The sequence below is a fragment of the Geotrypetes seraphini genome, chromosome 4, assembly GCF_902459505.1.
Source record: "Geotrypetes seraphini chromosome 4, aGeoSer1.1, whole genome shotgun sequence".
Taxonomy (NCBI): Eukaryota; Metazoa; Chordata; class Amphibia; order Gymnophiona; family Dermophiidae; genus Geotrypetes; species Geotrypetes seraphini.
Window position 1 is genome coordinate 314,787,863 of NC_047087.1, and position 19,756 is coordinate 314,807,618.

General features: G+C 45.1%; 1 protein-coding gene across 1 annotated transcript in view; it reads left to right on the forward strand.

The window, feature by feature from the left end:
* ATRNL1 (attractin like 1) overlaps positions 1-19,756 on the forward strand; it is a 1,517,170-nt gene that overhangs the window by 1,413,482 nt on the left and 83,932 nt on the right. The window contains exon 28 of the mRNA XM_033941321.1: positions 12,763-12,877. Coding sequence (XP_033797212.1) covers positions 12,763-12,877 — 115 coding nt within the window. The remainder of the gene's footprint in view (positions 1-12,762; positions 12,878-19,756) is intronic.

Here is a 19,756-nt window from a genome sequence, read left to right on the forward strand (position 1 = left end):
ACGTTGCACAGCCCTTAAACCTGCAATACGTAACATCTACTTGCAGGGTTCACAGGTCTGGCTCCCTCCAGACCACCCAAACAGGATTCTTATATAGCCAAAACTAAAGCTTGGACTACCGTAGATGACATCTCATGCCTTTCTCAAACTCAAACTCCCAGGCCGCTTTCCGTTTCCCAGAGCCTCTGCTTCATGCTCACTCCTAGAGACCTCTTACCTTGGGGTCTGTCTCCTGGAAACCTCTTCTTTCGGGGCCTCACTGTTCTGTCCTCCCAGAGGACTTTTACTTCCTGCTCCCTGTTGAGCCCCACCTCTTTGGCCAGTACCAATCCTTTGCTTATGCCTCTGATTCCTTAAGCACCACATAGAAACATAGAAAGATGAAGGCAGAAAAGGGCTACAGCCCATCAAGTCTGCCCACTCTACTGACCCACCTTATTAAGTCTGAGTGCTAATGACCTAGTTCCTTAACTCGACCCTCGTAGGGATCCTACGTGGATGTCCCATTTATTCTTAAAGTCGAGCACGCTGGTGGCCTCGACCACCTGCACCGGAAGTTTGTTCCAGTGATCTACCACCCTTTCTGTGAAGAAATACTTCCTGGTGTCACCATTAAATTTCCCTCCTCTGAGTTTGAGCGGGTGCCCCCTTGTGACCGAGGGTCCCTTGGGAAAGAATATGTCGTTTTCCACCTCGACACGACCTGTGATGTACTTAAATGTCTCAATCATGTCTCCCCTTTCCCTGCGTTCCTTTAGAGTGTAGAGCTGTAATTTGCCCAGTCTTTCTTCGTATGAGGACCCTTGAGTCCGGAGACCATCCTAGTGGCCATCCGCTGGACCGACTCAGCTCAAAGCACATCTTTATGGTAATGTGGCCTCCAGAACTGCACACAGTATTCCAGGTGAGGTCTCACCATGGTTCTGTAAAGTGGCATTATGACTTCAGGTTTGCGGCTGATGAAGCTTCTATTGATACATCCCATCATTTGCCTTGCCTTGGATGAGGCCTTCTCTACTTGTTTGGCAGCCTTCATGTCTGCACTGATGATTACTCCCAAGTCCCGTTCTTCTGAAGTCCTAGCTAGTGTTTCTCCATTCAAGGTGTAAGTTCTGCATGGATTTCCGCTACCGAGATGCATGACCTTACATTTCTTAGCGTTGAAGCCCAGCTGCCATGTCGAGGACCAGTTTTCCAACGTGATCAGATCCTGCGTCATATTATCCTTGAGATTGCTTTCACTTACTATATTACATAGTTTGGCGGCGTCGGCAAACAGTGCTACTTTACCCTGAAACCCTCGGGTCAAGTCCCTTATGAATATGTTGAAAAGGGATGGTCCCAAGACTGAGCCCTGCAGCACTCTGCTAGTCACTTCCGATGTCTCAGAGAGGGTGCTGTTGACCACCACCCTCTGAAGTCTTCCACTCAGCCAATCATTGACCCATGCAGTTATTTTCTCACCTAACCCCATCGATTTCATTTTGTTTAATAGTCTACGGTGTGGGACACTGTCAAAAGCTGCTGCTGGAAGGTAGCTTAAGTGCCACATCAGCAAGAAAATGTTTCTATGAATACCTGCTACGATGCCACTCACTCCCTCACATTCCCCCTTTGCTAGGTTTACCAGATTTCTTCTTTAATAAAAGAGGACCTGTGAGTCCGCCCTATTCCTCCCCCAGCTCCACCCCAATGATCATCGTGTCTCCTTCACTGAGCTCCAGGCTTCATCTAGAAGTCCTCCGCACATGCGTGGACATCAACACGATGACATCATGCTTATGCACGCATGCGTGTAATGTCATTACGCCAATGTCCATGCATGTGCAGAGGCACTCTAAATGCAGCCCTGAGCTTGGGGCCTTCCAAAACCCTGACAAACTGCTAACAAATATCTTCCTACTTGGGGCATGATACCAACACCTGGCCTTGGTCACACGTGCAGAACACAAATAAACCTTATGCATATACAGGACCATAAACTAAAAGTCCCAATATACAAAAGCAAAACTCTAAAATGCCAATCTCTACATGCAGCACAACACCAGAGAAATAGAAAGAAATATATTTCTTCCTGAACAGTACAAAATATAGACAGTAGATATAAATTCTGAAAACTGACACATTAGTCACTAAATTGAAAATAAAATCACTTTTCCTATTTTTGTTGTCTGGTGATTTTATTGTTCTACTCATCTTTTCCCAGTCTCTGTCTGTGCTCTTAACTCTGTTATTATCCATTTGCTGTTTTTCTCCCCATCCTTGGCATTAACTTTTCACATTCAACTTTCTTCCATTTTTCTGCTTCCTCCTCAAATCTATCTACTTTTCCATGTTTTCCCTTCCCATCTAGTCATGCACTCTATCTCCTCCCTCTCTCTGCCCTTCCTCACCACCCATGTGTGCCATCACCTCCCTCTTTCTTCTCCCCTATTCCCATCTATCCATAAATAACTTTTCTTCCATCTCTCTTCCTCTCCCCTCCCATCCTTGTGCACCATGTCCTCCCTCTCTCTCCCCTTTCCTTCCATACCTGTGTTCTGTGTACTCCCTCTCTTTACCTCTCCTATGGTTTGACATCTGTGTTCCCCCTTTCCCCCTCCTATGGTCTGGGATCTTTATCCTTTTCTTCCCACAGTCTGGTAGCTCTCTCCCCTTCTTCCTTTCCCTCCTCCCCACTTTGTAGTCTGGCAACTCTTCCTTTCCCTCCCCCTGCCTTAGTCTGGAATCTCTCCCTTTGCCTGGTCTGCAATCTCTCTCTCCTTCCTACCCACCCCCCCTTCCCCAGCCAGTAATTTGACATCTCTCTCCTTACTTTCCCCTGCCTCCCGTGGTCTGGCATCTTTATCTGCCGCTTCCCCTGGAAATCTGGCATCTTTCTTTCCCATCCCTGCGATCCAGCATCTCTCTTAGCCTCCCCATGCTATCTCCTCTCCCCCCAGCGAGATCCAGTGCTCGCTCACCATTCTCGATCCCATAAGCACAGTTCTAACTGTTTGGGTCTCAAGCAGCATGAGTGAAGTAAACACGCTGCCTTCAGCAACCCGGAAACTTTGTCTCTGCTACTGCTTCCCGCCTATGCAACAGGAGGCAGTAGCAGAGGAAAAGCTTGTGGGTCGCTGAAGGCAGCGTGTTTACTTTGCTCACGTTGCCTGAGGCCTGATCAGCTAGAGTTGTGCCGTTGGCATCGACAATGGTGAGTGAGCACCGGATCTCGCTGGGGGAGGGGGGCCCTCTGGATAGGTGTGTGGGCCTTACAATGTCTAAAGACCACTGCAGCAGGGTTTCCAGATGTCCGGTTTCCCCGGACAAAAGTATCAAAATAAAAAAGCCGCCCGGACTGCCGAAAGACGACTTGTCTGGGGGGAAACCTGGACATCTAGTAACCCTACCCTTTGCAGATCTGTTTGTTGCTAGTCTATAAATGGGCACAAAAGTGCATTTTCATTTTGGCGGCTTGCATTCATTAGATCGCTTTTCCACGCTGAATACTAGGTGCGGAAGTAGTGCGTAATGATGGGCGTCATGTATAGAATTCCCCCATACATGCATGCAGAAATGAGCAGAATACTAGCGTGCATGTGCATAGGTGCCACTGATCAGGCTATGTGCTATTCTGAAACTATTTGATTGCATGTAGTTTGCAGGTTGGTATATACATGGGCAAAATCGGGCAAAGCTCATACTTACACTTCTAAATTATAGAATGCTATAAGGTAGGTGCATTAGCACTAGCTCTATGGCGCATATAAATGCTTGCACCTAACCACATATATTCATATACATCCGGTCATGCTAATATTCTATAAAGGATTCTATCGGCCGATATTCAAAATGATTAAAGTGGGCAGGAGAGGCTCTTTCCTGCTTAAATCGCTTGACTGTGGCTAACTTCCAATATTCAGTAGCAATTAACCGGCTAGCACCTGACTATTCACAATTAGCGTCTGCACTGAAAGCGGCTAAGTTGTAGGCATTCTGGGGGCAGAGCTGGCACTTATATGGTTAAGTGCCAATATTCAGCCCTTGACCACATAAGCCTGTCTCTAAGCAGTCCAGCTTATAAGGTAGGGGCTGAATATTGCACTTAACCACGTGGAGGGGCATAATAAAAAAAAACGTCTAAGTCCGTTTTGGGCCTAAGTCGCAAGTCGCCCAAAGTTGGATACGGGAAAAGGTCCCTTTTCGAAAAATATGTCCAACATTTTTTTTTTTTTTAATCGTCAAACTGTACGTCCAGCTGTCTGATCGCCCAGACCGTTAAGTCTTCCATCTTTATATCCCATTTTCGTCCAAGTCACAAAAGCCTAGAAAAAGACCTTTTGGGCATGAGAGAGCCAGAAAAGTGATGGACTGGACACCCAGACATGGCACCAGAGTAGTGAGGTGCCTTACAGGGCACTGCAGTGAACTTCACAAAAAGGGTCCCACATAAACATCTCACTACAGTTTCCTTATAGGTCATGGTGAGTCCTCCAAAACACCCCCAGAATCTACTAGACCCACCTATCTACTACCCCAATAGCCCTTATGCCTGCTGGAGCCATTTATATGGCAGTACAAAGGGTTAGGGGGGGTGCACATTTTTCACCATGAATGCAGTGATTAGAGTGGCTTATGGGCCTGGGTCCTCCTCTCCATGGTTCACCAACCCACCCCAAAGACCAGTTAAGCCATCTCTGTGCAGCTCTACTAGGCTTTCCTATCCCAGGCTGCCAGGTGTTGATGTTCTGGAGGCAGATATGTAAAGTTGTTATTATGATTTTTGTGGGGGTGGGGGTCAGTGATCACTGGGGCAGTGTGTGGGGGTCTGTACTTTGTGTCTGCAGTGCTTATCTGGTCACTTTGGATACCTTCTGTGGACTTAGACCTGGTTTTAGATGGCCTAAGACACAACATCCAGGTTCCGTCTAGGCAGTGTTGTAAAACTTTCGGTTAAACATGCAGTACGACTAAGTCAGGATGATCCACTTCCCGCCCAAATCCTGCCCTTGACACTCTTCCTGACACATCCCTTTTAGCTCTGGTCATTCAGCAGCACTGTGAAGGCCTAGGTCCTTTTTAAATGCATCTAAACCCCGGTTCTATTATCGGCATTTGGACAATTTGTCTCACTGATCGTTCAAGTGCCGATTTAGGCCGGTTTTTAGACATTTTTCTGTTTCGATTATGAGCCCCATAAGCTTTAGTGGCCAACCTAAAAACTGGATATTTAGCGCCAATGCCCAGACATGGCCAAGCAATACCACCACTGGCTGAATATCGGTCGGCTACTTTCCTTTGAAGAATTGGCTTCACATAGTAACCTTTTAATGTGCCAAAATATAGGTACCTATTAAAAGAAATGGCCACCATGTCACCAGTGGCTTATGGGAAATCTCATAAAGCTTATATATATGAGGCTAGGAGCAGTATAGATGCTGCATTTTATTTTTCTTCTTATCTGAATCTCTGAAATCGGTCGAAAGGATTTTCCTAAACAAATTTAAGTGGAAAGTCATTGCTGGTACACCTGGACACATTTTGCTTAGTTATGTAAGCCACAGGAGAAATGAGCTGTAGCATTGAAAACTCGTATGAAACCACTATGCTGAGGACCTCAGTGCAATATCTAATGAACCGTGAGGCAACGTAGAGATATCTTTTCTGCTCCAGTCTGTAAAAGTAGCTTTTCAGCCTTTGTGATAGTCAATTAACCTTTGTAGTGCAGCCTCCTGGACGAGAGAATCGGAATCTGTGGGGATAGAAAACCTGAACTGTCGAATGAGGCATGCTTGTAAATGTCTCAGCCAGAAACTCACCTGGTCATGCTCCTGGACTGAGAGCTATTAGCTGTATCGAAGAGGTCACAAGTATAGGATACCCAAGAGCTGACTAGAATGTTTCTATTACCTCTGTACTGTAAATATAGAAACATAGAAGATGACGGCAGAAAAGGGCTACAGCCCATCAAGTCTGCCCACTCTGCTTACCCACCCCCTGTCTATGCCCTAATGACCCAGTTTCCTTATCTTGACCCTTGTAGGGATCCCACATGGGTATTCCATTTATTCTTAAAGTCTGGCACGCTGTCTGCCTCGATCACCTGCACTGGAAGCTTGTTCCAATGATCAACCACTCTAACTGTGAAGAAATACTTTCTGGCGTCGCCATGAAATTTTCCGCCACTGAGTTTGAGCGGGTGCCCTCTTGTGGCCGAGGGTCCCTTGAGAAAGAAAATATCATCTTCCACTTCGACACGTCCCGTGAGGTACTTAAATGTTTCGATCATGTCTCCCCTCTCCCTACGTTCCTCGAGAGTGTAGAGCTGCAATTTATTCAGTCTCTCTTCGTACGAGAGACCCTTGAGCCCCGAGATCATCCTGGTGGCCATCCGCTGAACCGATTCAATTCTGCGCACATCTTTACTGTAATGTGGCCTCCAAAATTGCACACAGTACTCCAGATGAGGTCTCACCATGGCCCTGTACAACGGCATTATGACTTCTATTGATACAACCCAATATCTGGTATAAATGGTGTAGTATGTTAGAGGAGAACATATATGCAAGTAAATTGTATTTAAAGAGGTCCTTTTTCTTAGATATTTCTGGGCCAGAAAACCAGAGCCCTGCCCAGTACTGTGCTTAGGTTCCATCTACTGGAGTCTCCATCAAAGCTCACTCCAGCCCATCTTAACCATCCCAGCCATCGAGGCCCTCCTCACCGTGTCCTCAACTGAATGTCCATATTCGGGACACAGGCCGTGCAAGCCTGCCCAGTACTGGTATTGGGGTGGGGGGATAGGTTATCAAGGTACACTTCATTATGTTGGGGGGGTCAGGTTTAGGGGGGTGGCGGCAGTTCTAGAGGAGGAGTGGGCAGCCCTCCTGCCAGGAAATCGTAGGGGGGTGGCGCAGGAGAGAGTGGGCATCCCTCCTGCCAGAGAACATAGGCGTGGGGGGAGGCAGAAGCTCCGGACGAATGGCGGTGAACTTCACGGGGGGGGGGGGGTCTGTGCCGCAGCCGCTCAACTGATAGCAATGACTGCGTCTATTTGAAATGTAGGCCAGCATTTTGATGGCATCTATCATGGACCTAGGAAGATGCCTAGGGCTGCTTAAGCTTGCCCAAGGCCGATTCCGGGCGAAACCATGCCCAGCCTTAGGCGAGCGTAAGGGCTCCTTTTACTAAGGCGCGCTAGCGTTTTTAGCACATGCAGGATGTTACCACGCACTACGCGGCTAGAACTAACGCCAGCTCAATGTTGGCATTAGCATCTAGCGCGCGCTATTCCGCACGTTAACGCCCTAACGCAGCTTCGTAAAAGGAGCCCTAAGTGTTCCAACTCATCTCCCTGCACCCGCGACAGCCACCTACATTGTGGGTGACCTGGTTATGCAGTGGTAGGACTCTACTTTTCAAAATTACTGAGTTGTGGAATAATTTTTCTGTTCAACTGCGCGATCTGGACGATTTTGAAAACCTCTGAAAACTTGGCTATTTTCAAAGTTGTAAATTCCGCTTCTCTCCAGACTATTCCAAATTTATATTGTAGTTCTCTTTTTTTAACTTTTGTAAACTGTGCCAAGCTCTATTGTTAAAGAGAAGATGCGGTATATAAGCCTAAGGTTTAGTTTAGTTTAAGACGCCTACCACTGCCTAGAGTCGGAACGCCATTTATAGAATCTGTCCTTTACTGCCTACAAAACAGCAGGCAATAGGGGCTCACGTGGTCATTTTTTTTAATGGCCTCTAGATTTAAGAATGTGTCTGTCTTTTCTAGTCTTTGGAAAAAAAATTTGAAAACTTTACTGCAGCCATTCGCAAAGCAGCGGGGGGGGGAGGGGGGGCGAACAGGAGAGCGTAACGCTTGCTCCTGACAGCCACGCTGCTGATTTGTTTTGCCGCTGGGGTTAGTGAGGAGCTGGCTGAACACTGGACCACCAGGTAAAACAGAAGCAACGACGACGGCTGGCGGGCGGACGTACTGGGGGGTTAAAAAAGGTGGTGCGGTGGCAGCGGGTGGGTTTAAAAAGGAGATGCGGTGGCGGGTGGGTTTTACAATGGTACGGGGGGAAGGGTAACAAAATTGGTACCTTCGCTTCATAAGACGCACCGAGATTTCCACCCACTTTTGGGTGGAAAAAAAGTGCGTCTTATGGAGCGAAAAATACGGTAAGTATTTGTTATTGTGAAATCTTATTGTCTAGTTTTAGGTACAAAAGATGAAAGATTAGATTAGAGAATGTACATCTGTGTTCAAAATGATGGACATCCAGATCTACATTTGACTCCCCAGTACATGGAGGGGGGCCTCCTTAATCCCCCAGTGTTTCTTTTGCCCCCCCCCCACTCCAAGTAATAGCAGTGAAGGATGGTGGTCTCTGTGATCATGTCAAACCCATAGATATGTATATGCTGCACGTAAGTATGTTTTGAAATGCCAATACATGCACATTTATGTTTCCATGTTGAACCTATTGATTTTTAAGATGTAATACATTAAAATTTATTAATAATTTTTTCTGTTGCATAGAGCATTGTGGACCCCTGTTAGGTTACAAAAATTAGATGGTTCTGTGTCTAATAGATGTTGGCATTGTCATCTGGAAGCAGGAACTTTAGATCATTTACTGTTTCATTGCCCATGTATTATGAATTTTTGGAAATCAATTTGGGACCAAATTAATAATTTATTAGAGAACCCAGTGGCATTATCCTATGATACTGTGATATTTGGAATGGAAATAAGAACATAAGAACATAAGCAGTGCCTCTGCCGGGTCAGACCACAGGTCCATCCTGCCCAGCAGTCCGCTCCCGCGGCGGCCCAAACAGGTCAAGACCTGTCTGAATCATCAGAAGGGGCTCCCTTGCCACCTTGGTTTCCCATTTAAGTCCTGCCTTCCTATCGAAGTCCTAGCCCTCCGGTCTTGCACATGCACGACCTGGTTGGTTTATACTCATTACCTGGTTAACTTCCTATACTTGTGTTAGAGCAAAGAGTCAGATTTCTGCGAATAACAATAAATTACTACTAATAATGACAGGGGTTGCCATTCAACAAATCACATATAATTGGAAAGACTGGAGGAGATTAAATTATAACTTTTGGTGGAACTCTTTATACCATATCTATAAAATGGAAAGATTTATTGCTTTTACAAAAGGGATATTTTAAGAAATTTCAGGATGTGTGGAAACCATTAACAAAATATTATCAGGATTAAGTAAAATTATTTCCCTTATGTTTATCAGTTTATGAGGTAGGGAGGGGGGTATTTTATTATTACATATATCATACAATAAAGGAGTATATGGTTGGGGGGGATGGGCGAGGGATAGGGATAAGAATATATGTAATATACCAATGATTGTTTATAAGTGATGTATTTATTGTTACTGTGAATGAAAATATTAACACTTAATGTAATTTTTGAAAATGAATAAAGAATTATAAATTTAAAAAAAAAAAATTATTAATAATTTATCACCTACTCCAGTACAACAATCCATGTGTTAATCTATATGGATACAAATTGACGAGTCTAAAATCCTCTGGAAACATGGGCTGCAGGCAGGCATACGTATTTTAGATCAGTGTTCTTCAACCGCCGGTCCATAGAAATTTCCTGCTGGTCCGCAGGGCTGGCACGTGCATCGGGCCTCAGACTGTACTCTTCAGCCGCCGGTCCACGGTGCGATCGATGCGGCGTTGTCTTCAGGCCGGCTCCCTCTTCCTCGGTGCTGCAGTGCACAAAGCCATGGGCAGAGGCTCCTACGTGCGTCCCGCGCCTGAACCGGAAACCTTCTATTTGACGTTGCAGCATCAGAGGGAAGGCTTCCAGATGAGGTGGGAGACGCGCGAGGAGCCACTGCCAACGGCTTTGTGCACTGCAGCACCGAGGATGAGGGAGCCGGCCCGAAGATAACACCGTGGGGCAGGCCAGAAGGCAAGGCACAGCACGGAGGGAGGGAGATGACAACGTTAGGGGGAATGATTTTATTTTTGAATTTAGTAATTGATTTTCATCTGCTCTCTGTATTTTGCACTGTTCAGGAAGAAATGCATTTGTTTCTTTTCCTCTGGGGTTGTTCTGCTTGCAGAGTCTTGCATCTTAGGGTTTGTTTGTATATATTAGTACTTTTAGCTTTTGGTTCCATATTTGCATGGGATTATCTGTGTTCTGGTAGGAATGAATATTGAGAAGCATACAATGTGCTTTGTGTAGTTTAATTTTGTGGTTAACCATTATGTGTTGTTAATGTGATTATATTGTGTGTGTGTGTGTGTGTGTGTGTATATATGATAAATGAATGGAAAAAATGGTGTTACAATTAGTACTATTATGGGGGCAGGGTCTGGCCCACGTCTTAGCCCAGTGTTCTTCAACTGCCGGTCCGCAGACTGGTGCCGTCCACAAAATAATTCTTTTATTTCCGCCGGTCCATAGGTGTCAAAAGGTTGAAGAACACTGCTTTAGATGATGTGATCGCAAATGGAAAAATGCTGAATTTATTACAACTGCAACAATCATTCGGCATCTCAAAGTCTTAAGCTTATACATGGTTGCAGTTGAAACAGGCCATTCGGAAAGGGTTCCCTGATTGGTGCAACTTTAAAAAAATCAGTATAGCTTGCCGGGCCTGTGTTTCCAGACAGATTGGCAAGGGCCTAAAAAACATTTGGAGCATTGAGATAAAGCAGCAGATTTCTGCTATTCAATGGCCACGGGTTTGGATTTGGAGAATGAGATGTACAGTGTCAGCATCCATGAGACAAACCTGGTTCTTTTTGTTACATAGAATTTTTTGGACCCCCAGTTCGTTTGCAAAATTTGGGCAGTTCAAAGTCTAATAGATGCTGGCACTGTCTTCTTGAGGTAGGGACACTGGATCATTTGTTGTTTTATTGTCCTTTGATACTCAATTTTTGGAAATCGATATGGAGACAAATTAATATGATACTGGAAACATCGATTCCATTGTCCTATGAGGTGGTCATATGTGGGACATTGCTGAAAGTTAAAATCCATTAGACAGGTATAAAAGCAGATTTCTTATAATTATGACAGGGATTGCCGTGCAAATGATCACCAGGAATTGGAAAAACTGGGACAGGCTAAACTTTTCCTTTTGGTGGGAAACTTTGGGCTCCTTTTACAAATGAATACGGAAATATTGGGACCTTATAAAATATTTAAAACAACATGGGAATCCTTTAATGGAATTTGTTAAATCTGATTAAATTGTACTTGATTTTCACACACATCCAGGGAGGGTGGGAGAAATATATTTTGAATTCTTATTTGATTGGAGGTAAGTGCTGTTCATTGTTTGTAAAAATTTTTGCACTTTGTACTCCAATTGAAAATCAATAAAGAATTATAAAAAAAAAAAAGATGTAATCGGCATTTCAGTACTTATGTTAGAATAGGCTCCACATTCGTAGATCGTGTTCTAAAGTATTGAGAGGCCTTGACCTGGACCCTCAATTCCAATTTGTGTTGCCCTTTCTAAAATATCTCTTCACATTGAGCTGCGTTGGCTGGAGCTTATGGGTGCCACGGAGCTGTATTACAGTATTTCTTTGATTTTGTTTTTTGCTGATTACTTGAGAGTTCTGGTTAACAGAGAGTCTACTGTGTATTGGGCTGAAATCCAACCGAGGGGCATAGATATCAGTGGGGTCTGTTAACCCATTATTAATAATTAGGGCTCATTGGACCTGTGACATTGATAACTTCCCCCCTTGGTGTGAAGAGTTTCAGTCTCTGGTAACGAAAACTGGTATTGTGACATCATAATGCCTCCTTCCACCAATGCCTATGAGCCAACCTCATTAGTGACGTCACAATGGCTCGATTGTCCTGTGCTTGGCTTACTTTCATTACACAGAGCAGTAACTTTGCTTTCTAGAGACATTTCTCTTTTTCTTTTAGGGGAGAGTTATCAGCATGGACCACTGTTATTAGTAACTAGGCCCCATTGCATAAAATGGGACCTGAGCTAAAAAAGCACAAGTTGTGCAATATAATACATCTTAACAGTAGCCTGTATTGATAAGTTCCCTTCCCCCCCCCCCTTAGGGCTCCTTTTACTAAGCTGCGTTAGGGCTTTAAAGCGCGGAATAGCGCACGCTACAATGCCGCGAGCGCTAGAGGCTAACGCCGGCATTGAGCTGGCGTTAGTTCTAGCTACGTAGCGCGGGTTTAGCGCTCTCTAAAAATGCTAGCGCACCTTAGTAAAAGAGCTCTTAGTGTGAAGAATTTCAGTTTCCAGGAGCTAGAGCTGATATTGCGACGTCATAATGCCCAAGAGCCAACCTCATCAGTGATGTCATAATGACTTGATTGCCCTATATTGGGCTCACTTTTATTACATAGAGGAGTGAAGTTTGAGTTCCAGAGACATTTCTCTTTTCTAAATTAAAATGGAAGTTATCAATGTGGCCTGCTTTTAAGACGTGTTATTTTACATAAAATGGGGCCTATGCTAAAGGTAGCCCATTCCGCTACCTTCCCCCCTAAATGGTCCAGTATAATACGTGTAATATGGTGCTGGCTTTGGGGCTCAGACAGCTCTGCAACTTCTGTCTATCCCATGCCATTGCCTATATGCTGACAAATAAGTGCGGTTGACCTATTCAGTATTTTACTAATGCCTCAGAGGTTGTTCTTTGGAGTCTTCCTCAGCTGCTACTCGGTTCCATCCAGGGAAGGAACTCATTTCTGCATAATATATATGAAGCTACATGATTGAAATTCTTTTCTTTTCCAGGGTGCCCCTAAACCAATAGCCATAGAGCCATGTTGTGGAAGCAAAGCCGCCGTCCTTACAGTGTTCCTCTGCCTCCCGAGAGGATCATCTGGCATCCCTCCTCCAGGGCAATCAGGTAGGAATGCCGGCCAGAAGCCAGGACTAAAACCTGTACGATGACAAATTTACTTGAAGTTTATTCTGGGGTACTAGAAGAAAAAATGTGAACATTCATGCAAAATGCATTTGAGTAGTTGGCAGAGGAAATGTGTTTCCAAGATCCATCCCAAATGCCTAATATATTTGGGATTTCAGCAGCACTGGAGATTCTTTAAGAGTTCAGTGTGTTAACGAGTTTTTCCCATTTTGTCCTGAAGTAAAGGCTGCTTTGTTTACCTCATTGGAATAACTACAAGACGGCATTGTATATTCCAAAACAGACAATATTCGTTTATTGTTAGTATAAAAACTTACAGTATTACAGCAGCAGAGATATATCAAAAAATGTATTGTCAGTTCAGAATATGCAATGGAGAGAAGAACTTGCACCCATATGCTTAGCAGGGGGCTAGCAGATCCCCGTAGCATAAGTAAGGGAATCTCTCTGGCTTTACCTAGAATGCACGTGTTTTTTATACAGAGCAATTCTTCCTTTGTTCCAAAAAGTCCATCCCCGAATTCTGGTTATGTAATTCCCTATTGGTACATAAAATAATGTATACCCCCAGTAGGGGGGGGGCTTGCAGAAACAGAGGACTCTTGGTGAACTTTCTTTCTCCAGCGCTGAGATCTGTAGATGCTAATTAGTGGGTTTACAATTCTGTGCATCTTCGGGATGCTGAAAGTTGGCAAAGGTGACCTTTCAACAATCCAGCTGCTTGGTTCCCATAACTTGGTTCAGAGACAGGGAGCAGATGTTTTGGTACCAAGTTCTCTCATCTTGCTACACCCACATCGTCCTGCAGGGATCCTTGCTCATTATAAAAGTTTTATGGCTTTCCAGGGTGCCTGGCATATGAAGTCATACAGCACTGATAACAGTTCAGCAGAACCTTGGAGAAATATCCTCCCAGCAGGGAATGAAAACAAAAACGTTGTAGTAGAGGTCAGCTGGGTTAGCATTGCAAAGGCTGCAGGTGTTTACAGACAGCAAGGTACAGGCTGGGCCTGGCTATGGGAAAATATAGGTCTGTAGTGTCCAGCATACACAAGTGAGGCCAGTATGTCCAGTGGAATCATCTGTATGTCCAGGTTATCCATGTCAGTCCCCTTGGGGAAAAGGCTTCAAATGGCTGCTCCCTGGTTACACAGTTGTTGGGTTTTTTGTGTTCAATATTTTTATTGGTTTTCATAGAGCAAAAAGAAATCAGATAAAGACACGCAAACAGGAGCAGGTATGACGACAGGAAGTGAACAAATAGGCAATGTAAAAGTACATAGGCATTTGAGTCATCTCATGACAAAGTATGGCCATGAAACATTAGGATAACGAACCAATATGGAACAAATGAATGCAAATTGATATAAAACATCCTATTAATATGAGTTTATTATTCAAGTTTCAAGTTTATTAGGAAATTTTATATACCGCCTATCAAGGTTATCTAAGCGGTTTTTACAATCAGGTACTCAAGCATTTCCCCTCTCTGTCCCGGTGGGCTCACAATCTATCTAACGTACCTGGGGCTATGGAGGATTAAGTGACTTGCCCAGGGTCACAAGGAGCAGTACGGGGTTTGAACCCACAACCCCAGGGTGCTGAGGCTGTAGATCCAACCACAGTGCTAAAAAGTGAAATAGATTTCACAAATTTACCCAATGTAAATCTCAACTGTTTATTCCTTCATCTTAAGGTTCAAGTTTTATTCATATTTGATGGATCGCTTAAGCTTAATACAAAGCGATGAACAAGTCTAAAAAAAACATAATACTTCACTCAATACGGGGAGACAGCGTCAATAGCATAGACCAGGGGTAGGCAATTCCGGTCCTCGAGAGACGGAGCCAGGTCAGGTTTTCAGGATATCCACAATGAATATGTATGAGATGGATTTGCATGCACTGCCTCCTTGAGATGCAAATCTATCTCATGCATATTTATTGTGGATATCCTGAAAACCTGACCTGGCTCTGACTCTCGAGGACCATAATTGCCTACCCCTGTCCTAAGGGTACCTATGTCAGCCATTGTAAACACTCACGCTTGACACACAACTGCCGATTTCGTATTCTATTCCCAATACAGAATCCACACTTGGCACGCAGCATCCATTATTTCCTATGGGGAAACTCGCTTTGATATACGAGTATTTTGGTTTACGAGCATGCTTCTGGAACGAATTATGCTCGTAAACCAAGGTTCCACTGTATCTACTTAGTTTTCATATTTATTTTCATTAGGATCTCTGAGGAAGGAGCGTTTTCCAAAACACGGACCATGTCAGGTCCCTTGGTTTGTTATAAGGTGGTATTTTCAACTGCATAAAATATTTGGTATAATAAACATTGCTTGAAACATAGAAACATAGAAATAGACGGCAGATAAGGGCCCACGGCCCATCTAGTCTGCCCACCTTAATGTCCCTCCCCTACTTTTGCCCTGTGAATAGATCCCATGTGCCGATCCCATTTGGCCTTAAAATCAGGCACGCTGCTGGCCTCAATCACCTGTAGTGGAAGACTATTCCAGCGATCAACCACTCTTTCAGTGAAAAAGAATTTCCAGGTGTCACCTCGTAATTTCCCGCCCCTGATTTTCAACGGATGCCCTCTTGTTGTCGTGGGACCCTTGAAAAAGAAGATATCTTCCTCCGCCTCGATGCAGCCCGTAAGATACTTGAACGTCTCGATCATGTCCCCCCTCTCTCTGCGCTCCTCGAGCAAGTATAGCTGTAATTTGTCAAGCCGTTTTTCGTATGGTAGATCCTTGAGTCCCGAGACCATCCGGGTGGCCATTCTTTGCACCGACTCCAGTCTCAGCACATCCTTGCGATAATGCGGCCTCCAGAATTGCACACAGTATTCCAGGTGGGGCCTCACCATGGATCTATACAATGGCATAATGACTTCCGCCTTACGACTGACGAAACCCCTTCGTATGCAGCCCATGATTTGTCTTGCCTTGGACGAAGCCTGCTCCACTTGATTGGCAGACTTCATGTCCTCACTGACGATTACCCCCAAGTCTCGTTCTGCTACCGTTTTTGCTTGCATCTCGTACGTAGGAGTCTGCAGTTTGTTTTTTGTTTTTGCTTTGGCTGGCGATACTGCAATTTTCATAGTAACATAGTAGATGACGGCAGATAAAGACCCGAATGGTCCATCCAGTCTGCCCAACCTGATTCAATTTAAATTTTTTCTTCTTAGCTATTTCTGGGCAAGAATCCAAAGCTTTACCCGGTACTGTGCTTGGGTTCCAACTGCCGAAATCTCTGTTAAGACTTACTCCAGCCCATCTACACCCTCCCAGCCATTGAAGCCCTCCCCTGCCCATCCTCCACCAAACAGCCATACACAGACACAGACCGTGCAACTCTGCCCAGTAACTGGCCTAGTTCAATATATAATATTATTTTCTGATTCTAGATCCTCTGTGTTCATCCCACGCTTCTTTGAACTCAGTCACCGTTTTCCTCTCCAGCACCTCTCTCGGGAGCGCATTCCAGGCATCCACCACCCTCTCCGTAAAGTAGAATTTCCTAACATTGCTCTTGAATCTACCACCCCTCAACCTCAAATTATGTCCTCTGGTTTTACCATTTTCCTTTCTCTGGAAAAGATTTTGTTCTACGTTAATACCCTTCAAGTATTTGAACGTCTGAATCATATCTCCCCTGTCTCTCCTTTCCTCTAGGGCAGGGGTGCCCACACTTTTTGGGCTTGCGAGCTACTTTTAAAATGACCAAGTCAAAATGATCTACCAACAATAAAATTTTAAAAAAACACAACGCACACTGTACGCATAGAAAATGTTAATTATCATTCCTATTCCGGGGTTTTCTCAAAGAGGTCAAAGCAGATGACTATATGCACTGTCACCTCACTAACAACCATACAAAAATAGACAAATATACCCCCCTCCCTTTTTACTAAACCACGATAGCAGTTTTTAGAGTGCAGGGAGCTGCGCTGAATGCCCAGCGCTGCTCTCGACGCTCATAGGCTCCCTGCGCTAAAAAAACTCTATTGCAGTTTAGTAAAAGGAGACCTTAGTGTAAAATATAGACAGCAGATATAAATTCAGACACATTTTGATCACTAAATTTAAAATAAAATCATTTTTCCTACCTTGTCTGGTGATTTCATGAGTCTCTGGTAGCACTTTCTTCTTCTGACTGTGCATCCAATCTTTCTTCCCTTCTTTTAGCCTGTATGCTTCCTCTCCTCCAGACCTCGTTCCCTCCCCCAACTTTTCCTTCCTCTCTCCCTGCCCTTTCTTTCTCTCTGCCTCCCTTTCTTTTTTTTCTGTTTCTCTTCTTTCCTTCTGTCTCCCTGCCTGCCCTTTTTCTTTCTTTCTCCCTGCCCTCCCGCAAGCCACTGCCATTGCCATCGGGGACCAGGACCCAAACCGCCACCAATAACAGGCCCCAAACCGCCACCAATAACAGGCCCGAAAGCCGACCCGCCCCAAGCTCTCTCTGCTTCGGCCGACAAGCATTCCTCTCCCCAACGTCAATTCTGCCGTCGGGGAGAGGAAGGCTGATTGGCCCAAGATCGCGATCGACCTATTGGGGGAAATGCTGCCGGGTTCTGCCTTCGCGGAAAAAGAAAGTAGGCAGGACCCAGCAGCAAGAAAAGCAAATGCTTCACTAACCTGTCTCCCGCCTTAGCCCATAGCGAACGCTTGCTTCAGGGCTCTCAACATGTGCGTGCCGGCTTCCCTTCTCCCCACCCCCCCGGACATAACTTCCGGTTTCGGAGGGAAGAGAAGGGAAGCCGGCACGCACACGTTAGAGCCACGGAGCATAAGTTCGCTACGGGCTGAAATCTCCAAGCCGTTTTTTTTTAATGTTCAGCAGCGGCGGCAGCAGCAGATGACAGCTGGGCGGACCGCCCAGCTAAAAAGCCCTAGAGAGAACACTGGAGAGGAAGGCTGATCGGCCCAGTAGATCAGGATGGCAACACAAGTCTATCACGGAGCCCGGGATGGGCTCCGCGATCGACTCGCATTGCCTTCCTGAGCTACTGGTCGATCGCAATCGACGTGTTGGGCACCCCTGCTCTAGGGTATACATATTCAGGGCTTCCAGTCTCTCCTCATACGTCTTCTGGCGCAAGCCTCCTATCATTTTCGTCGCCCTCCTCTGGACTGCCTCAAGTCTTCTTCGTTGGATTCCTTTGTGTTATCCCTAATTAGGTGCCACTAGGCGTGATTCTACAAACTGTGCCTAACAGATGAGTAAGACACCATTTCTAGAAATAGGGGCTAAGTGCTAGTCAATAAATGACACCCAACTCGGAGAAGTGTATATAGAATAGCTCTCCACGTAGATATTTTTGGTGCCATTTTTTTTTTTAAGCGCCATTTACTGAACTTAGGGCAAGATTCTTAAAAATGCTTGTAAAAAAATCTACATTAAAAAATGCTGCCGTTGTGAAAGCGAATTTAAAAAAAGCGAGACATTCTCCCAAAATCTTGCATGCAAATAAGGTTGGTGGATAGCAGCGAGGATTTCATAATTTGCATGTGCCCATCACTGATGGGCACATGTGCAGAAAAAATGCTGCCATCAACGCCTGCCGTCAAAAATAATCCCCAAACAAAAAAACAGCAACAGCCGGCAGCAGGAGAGATGCCAATTCTCTTCCACTGCACTAAACCCTAACCGGAGCTGAGCCAAGGCCCCCCCTCCCACACAGCGGGAGAGATGCCCGCACTCTCCCGCTGCACTCAAACCTAACCCGCCCAACACCCCCCTCCCCCTCAGTGGGAGAGATGCCCACTCTCTACCACTGGCAAGTAAACTCCCCCGTCACCCCCTGCTGCCGCCCACACTCCCCCGCTCTCCCCTTCCCCCTTTACCATAGCCAGCTGCCTGCATGGTGTAAGGGAATTCCCCTCCCCGGTGCATCTATGGACAGTAGGGAGAACGAGAGGGCACTCTCTAAAGTTGAAAGGGGATAGATGCCTTACAAACGTAAGGAAGTTCTTCTTCACGCAGAGAGTGGTGGAAAACTGGAACGCTCTTCCGGAGGCTGTTATAGGGGAAAACACCCTCCAGGGATTCAAGACAGAGTTGGACAAGTTCCTGCTAAACTGGAATGTACGCAGGTGAGGCTGGACTTATTTAGAGCACTGGCCTTCGATCTAAGGGCCGCCACGTGAGCGGACTGCTGGGCACGATGGACCATGGTCTGACCCAGCAGCGGCAGTTCTTAGGTTCTTACAGTACACTATTAGAACAGCAAGGTAAACTTGGATATAGGTAAACTAGAAACAGAGATAAAGACCATATGGCCTCTCCATGCCATCCACTTTCCTCTCCCTCTCCCTTGGAGATCCAATGTACTTATCCCAAGCTTTCTTGCCTTCAAAACAAAAACCACGCATCAAGCAGCCTTCCTCGATAAAGTTTTAATTCCATATGCATCTAGCAGGACTCTCCAATCCAGTAATCAAAACCTGCTCACCATTCCTCCAATAAGAGAACTCGTCTATGACACGACACGCAAATCCATCTTCTCTGCGGAGTGCTCTTCCCACTGATCTTCACCTTTCTTTGAAATTTGACCATCCTTTACAGAAATCTTAAGGCTTTTTTAGAAGCAACCTCCCCAGCATAATTGTATTTCCCTCTCCCATTGCCCTTTTTTATGTTCATCTCGATGTATTTATTAAGCTCTCCTTCCCATCCTCTCCTAATATATCATGTACGTTCATGCGTAAATATTTCCCCCTTTTTTTTACTTTTTATCCTCTTTTAACTTTTACAATATATTATTGTAAACCGTTTAGATACCTGTATGATAAACGGTATATCAAAAATAAAGAAACTTGAAACTTCTTCATTACAAC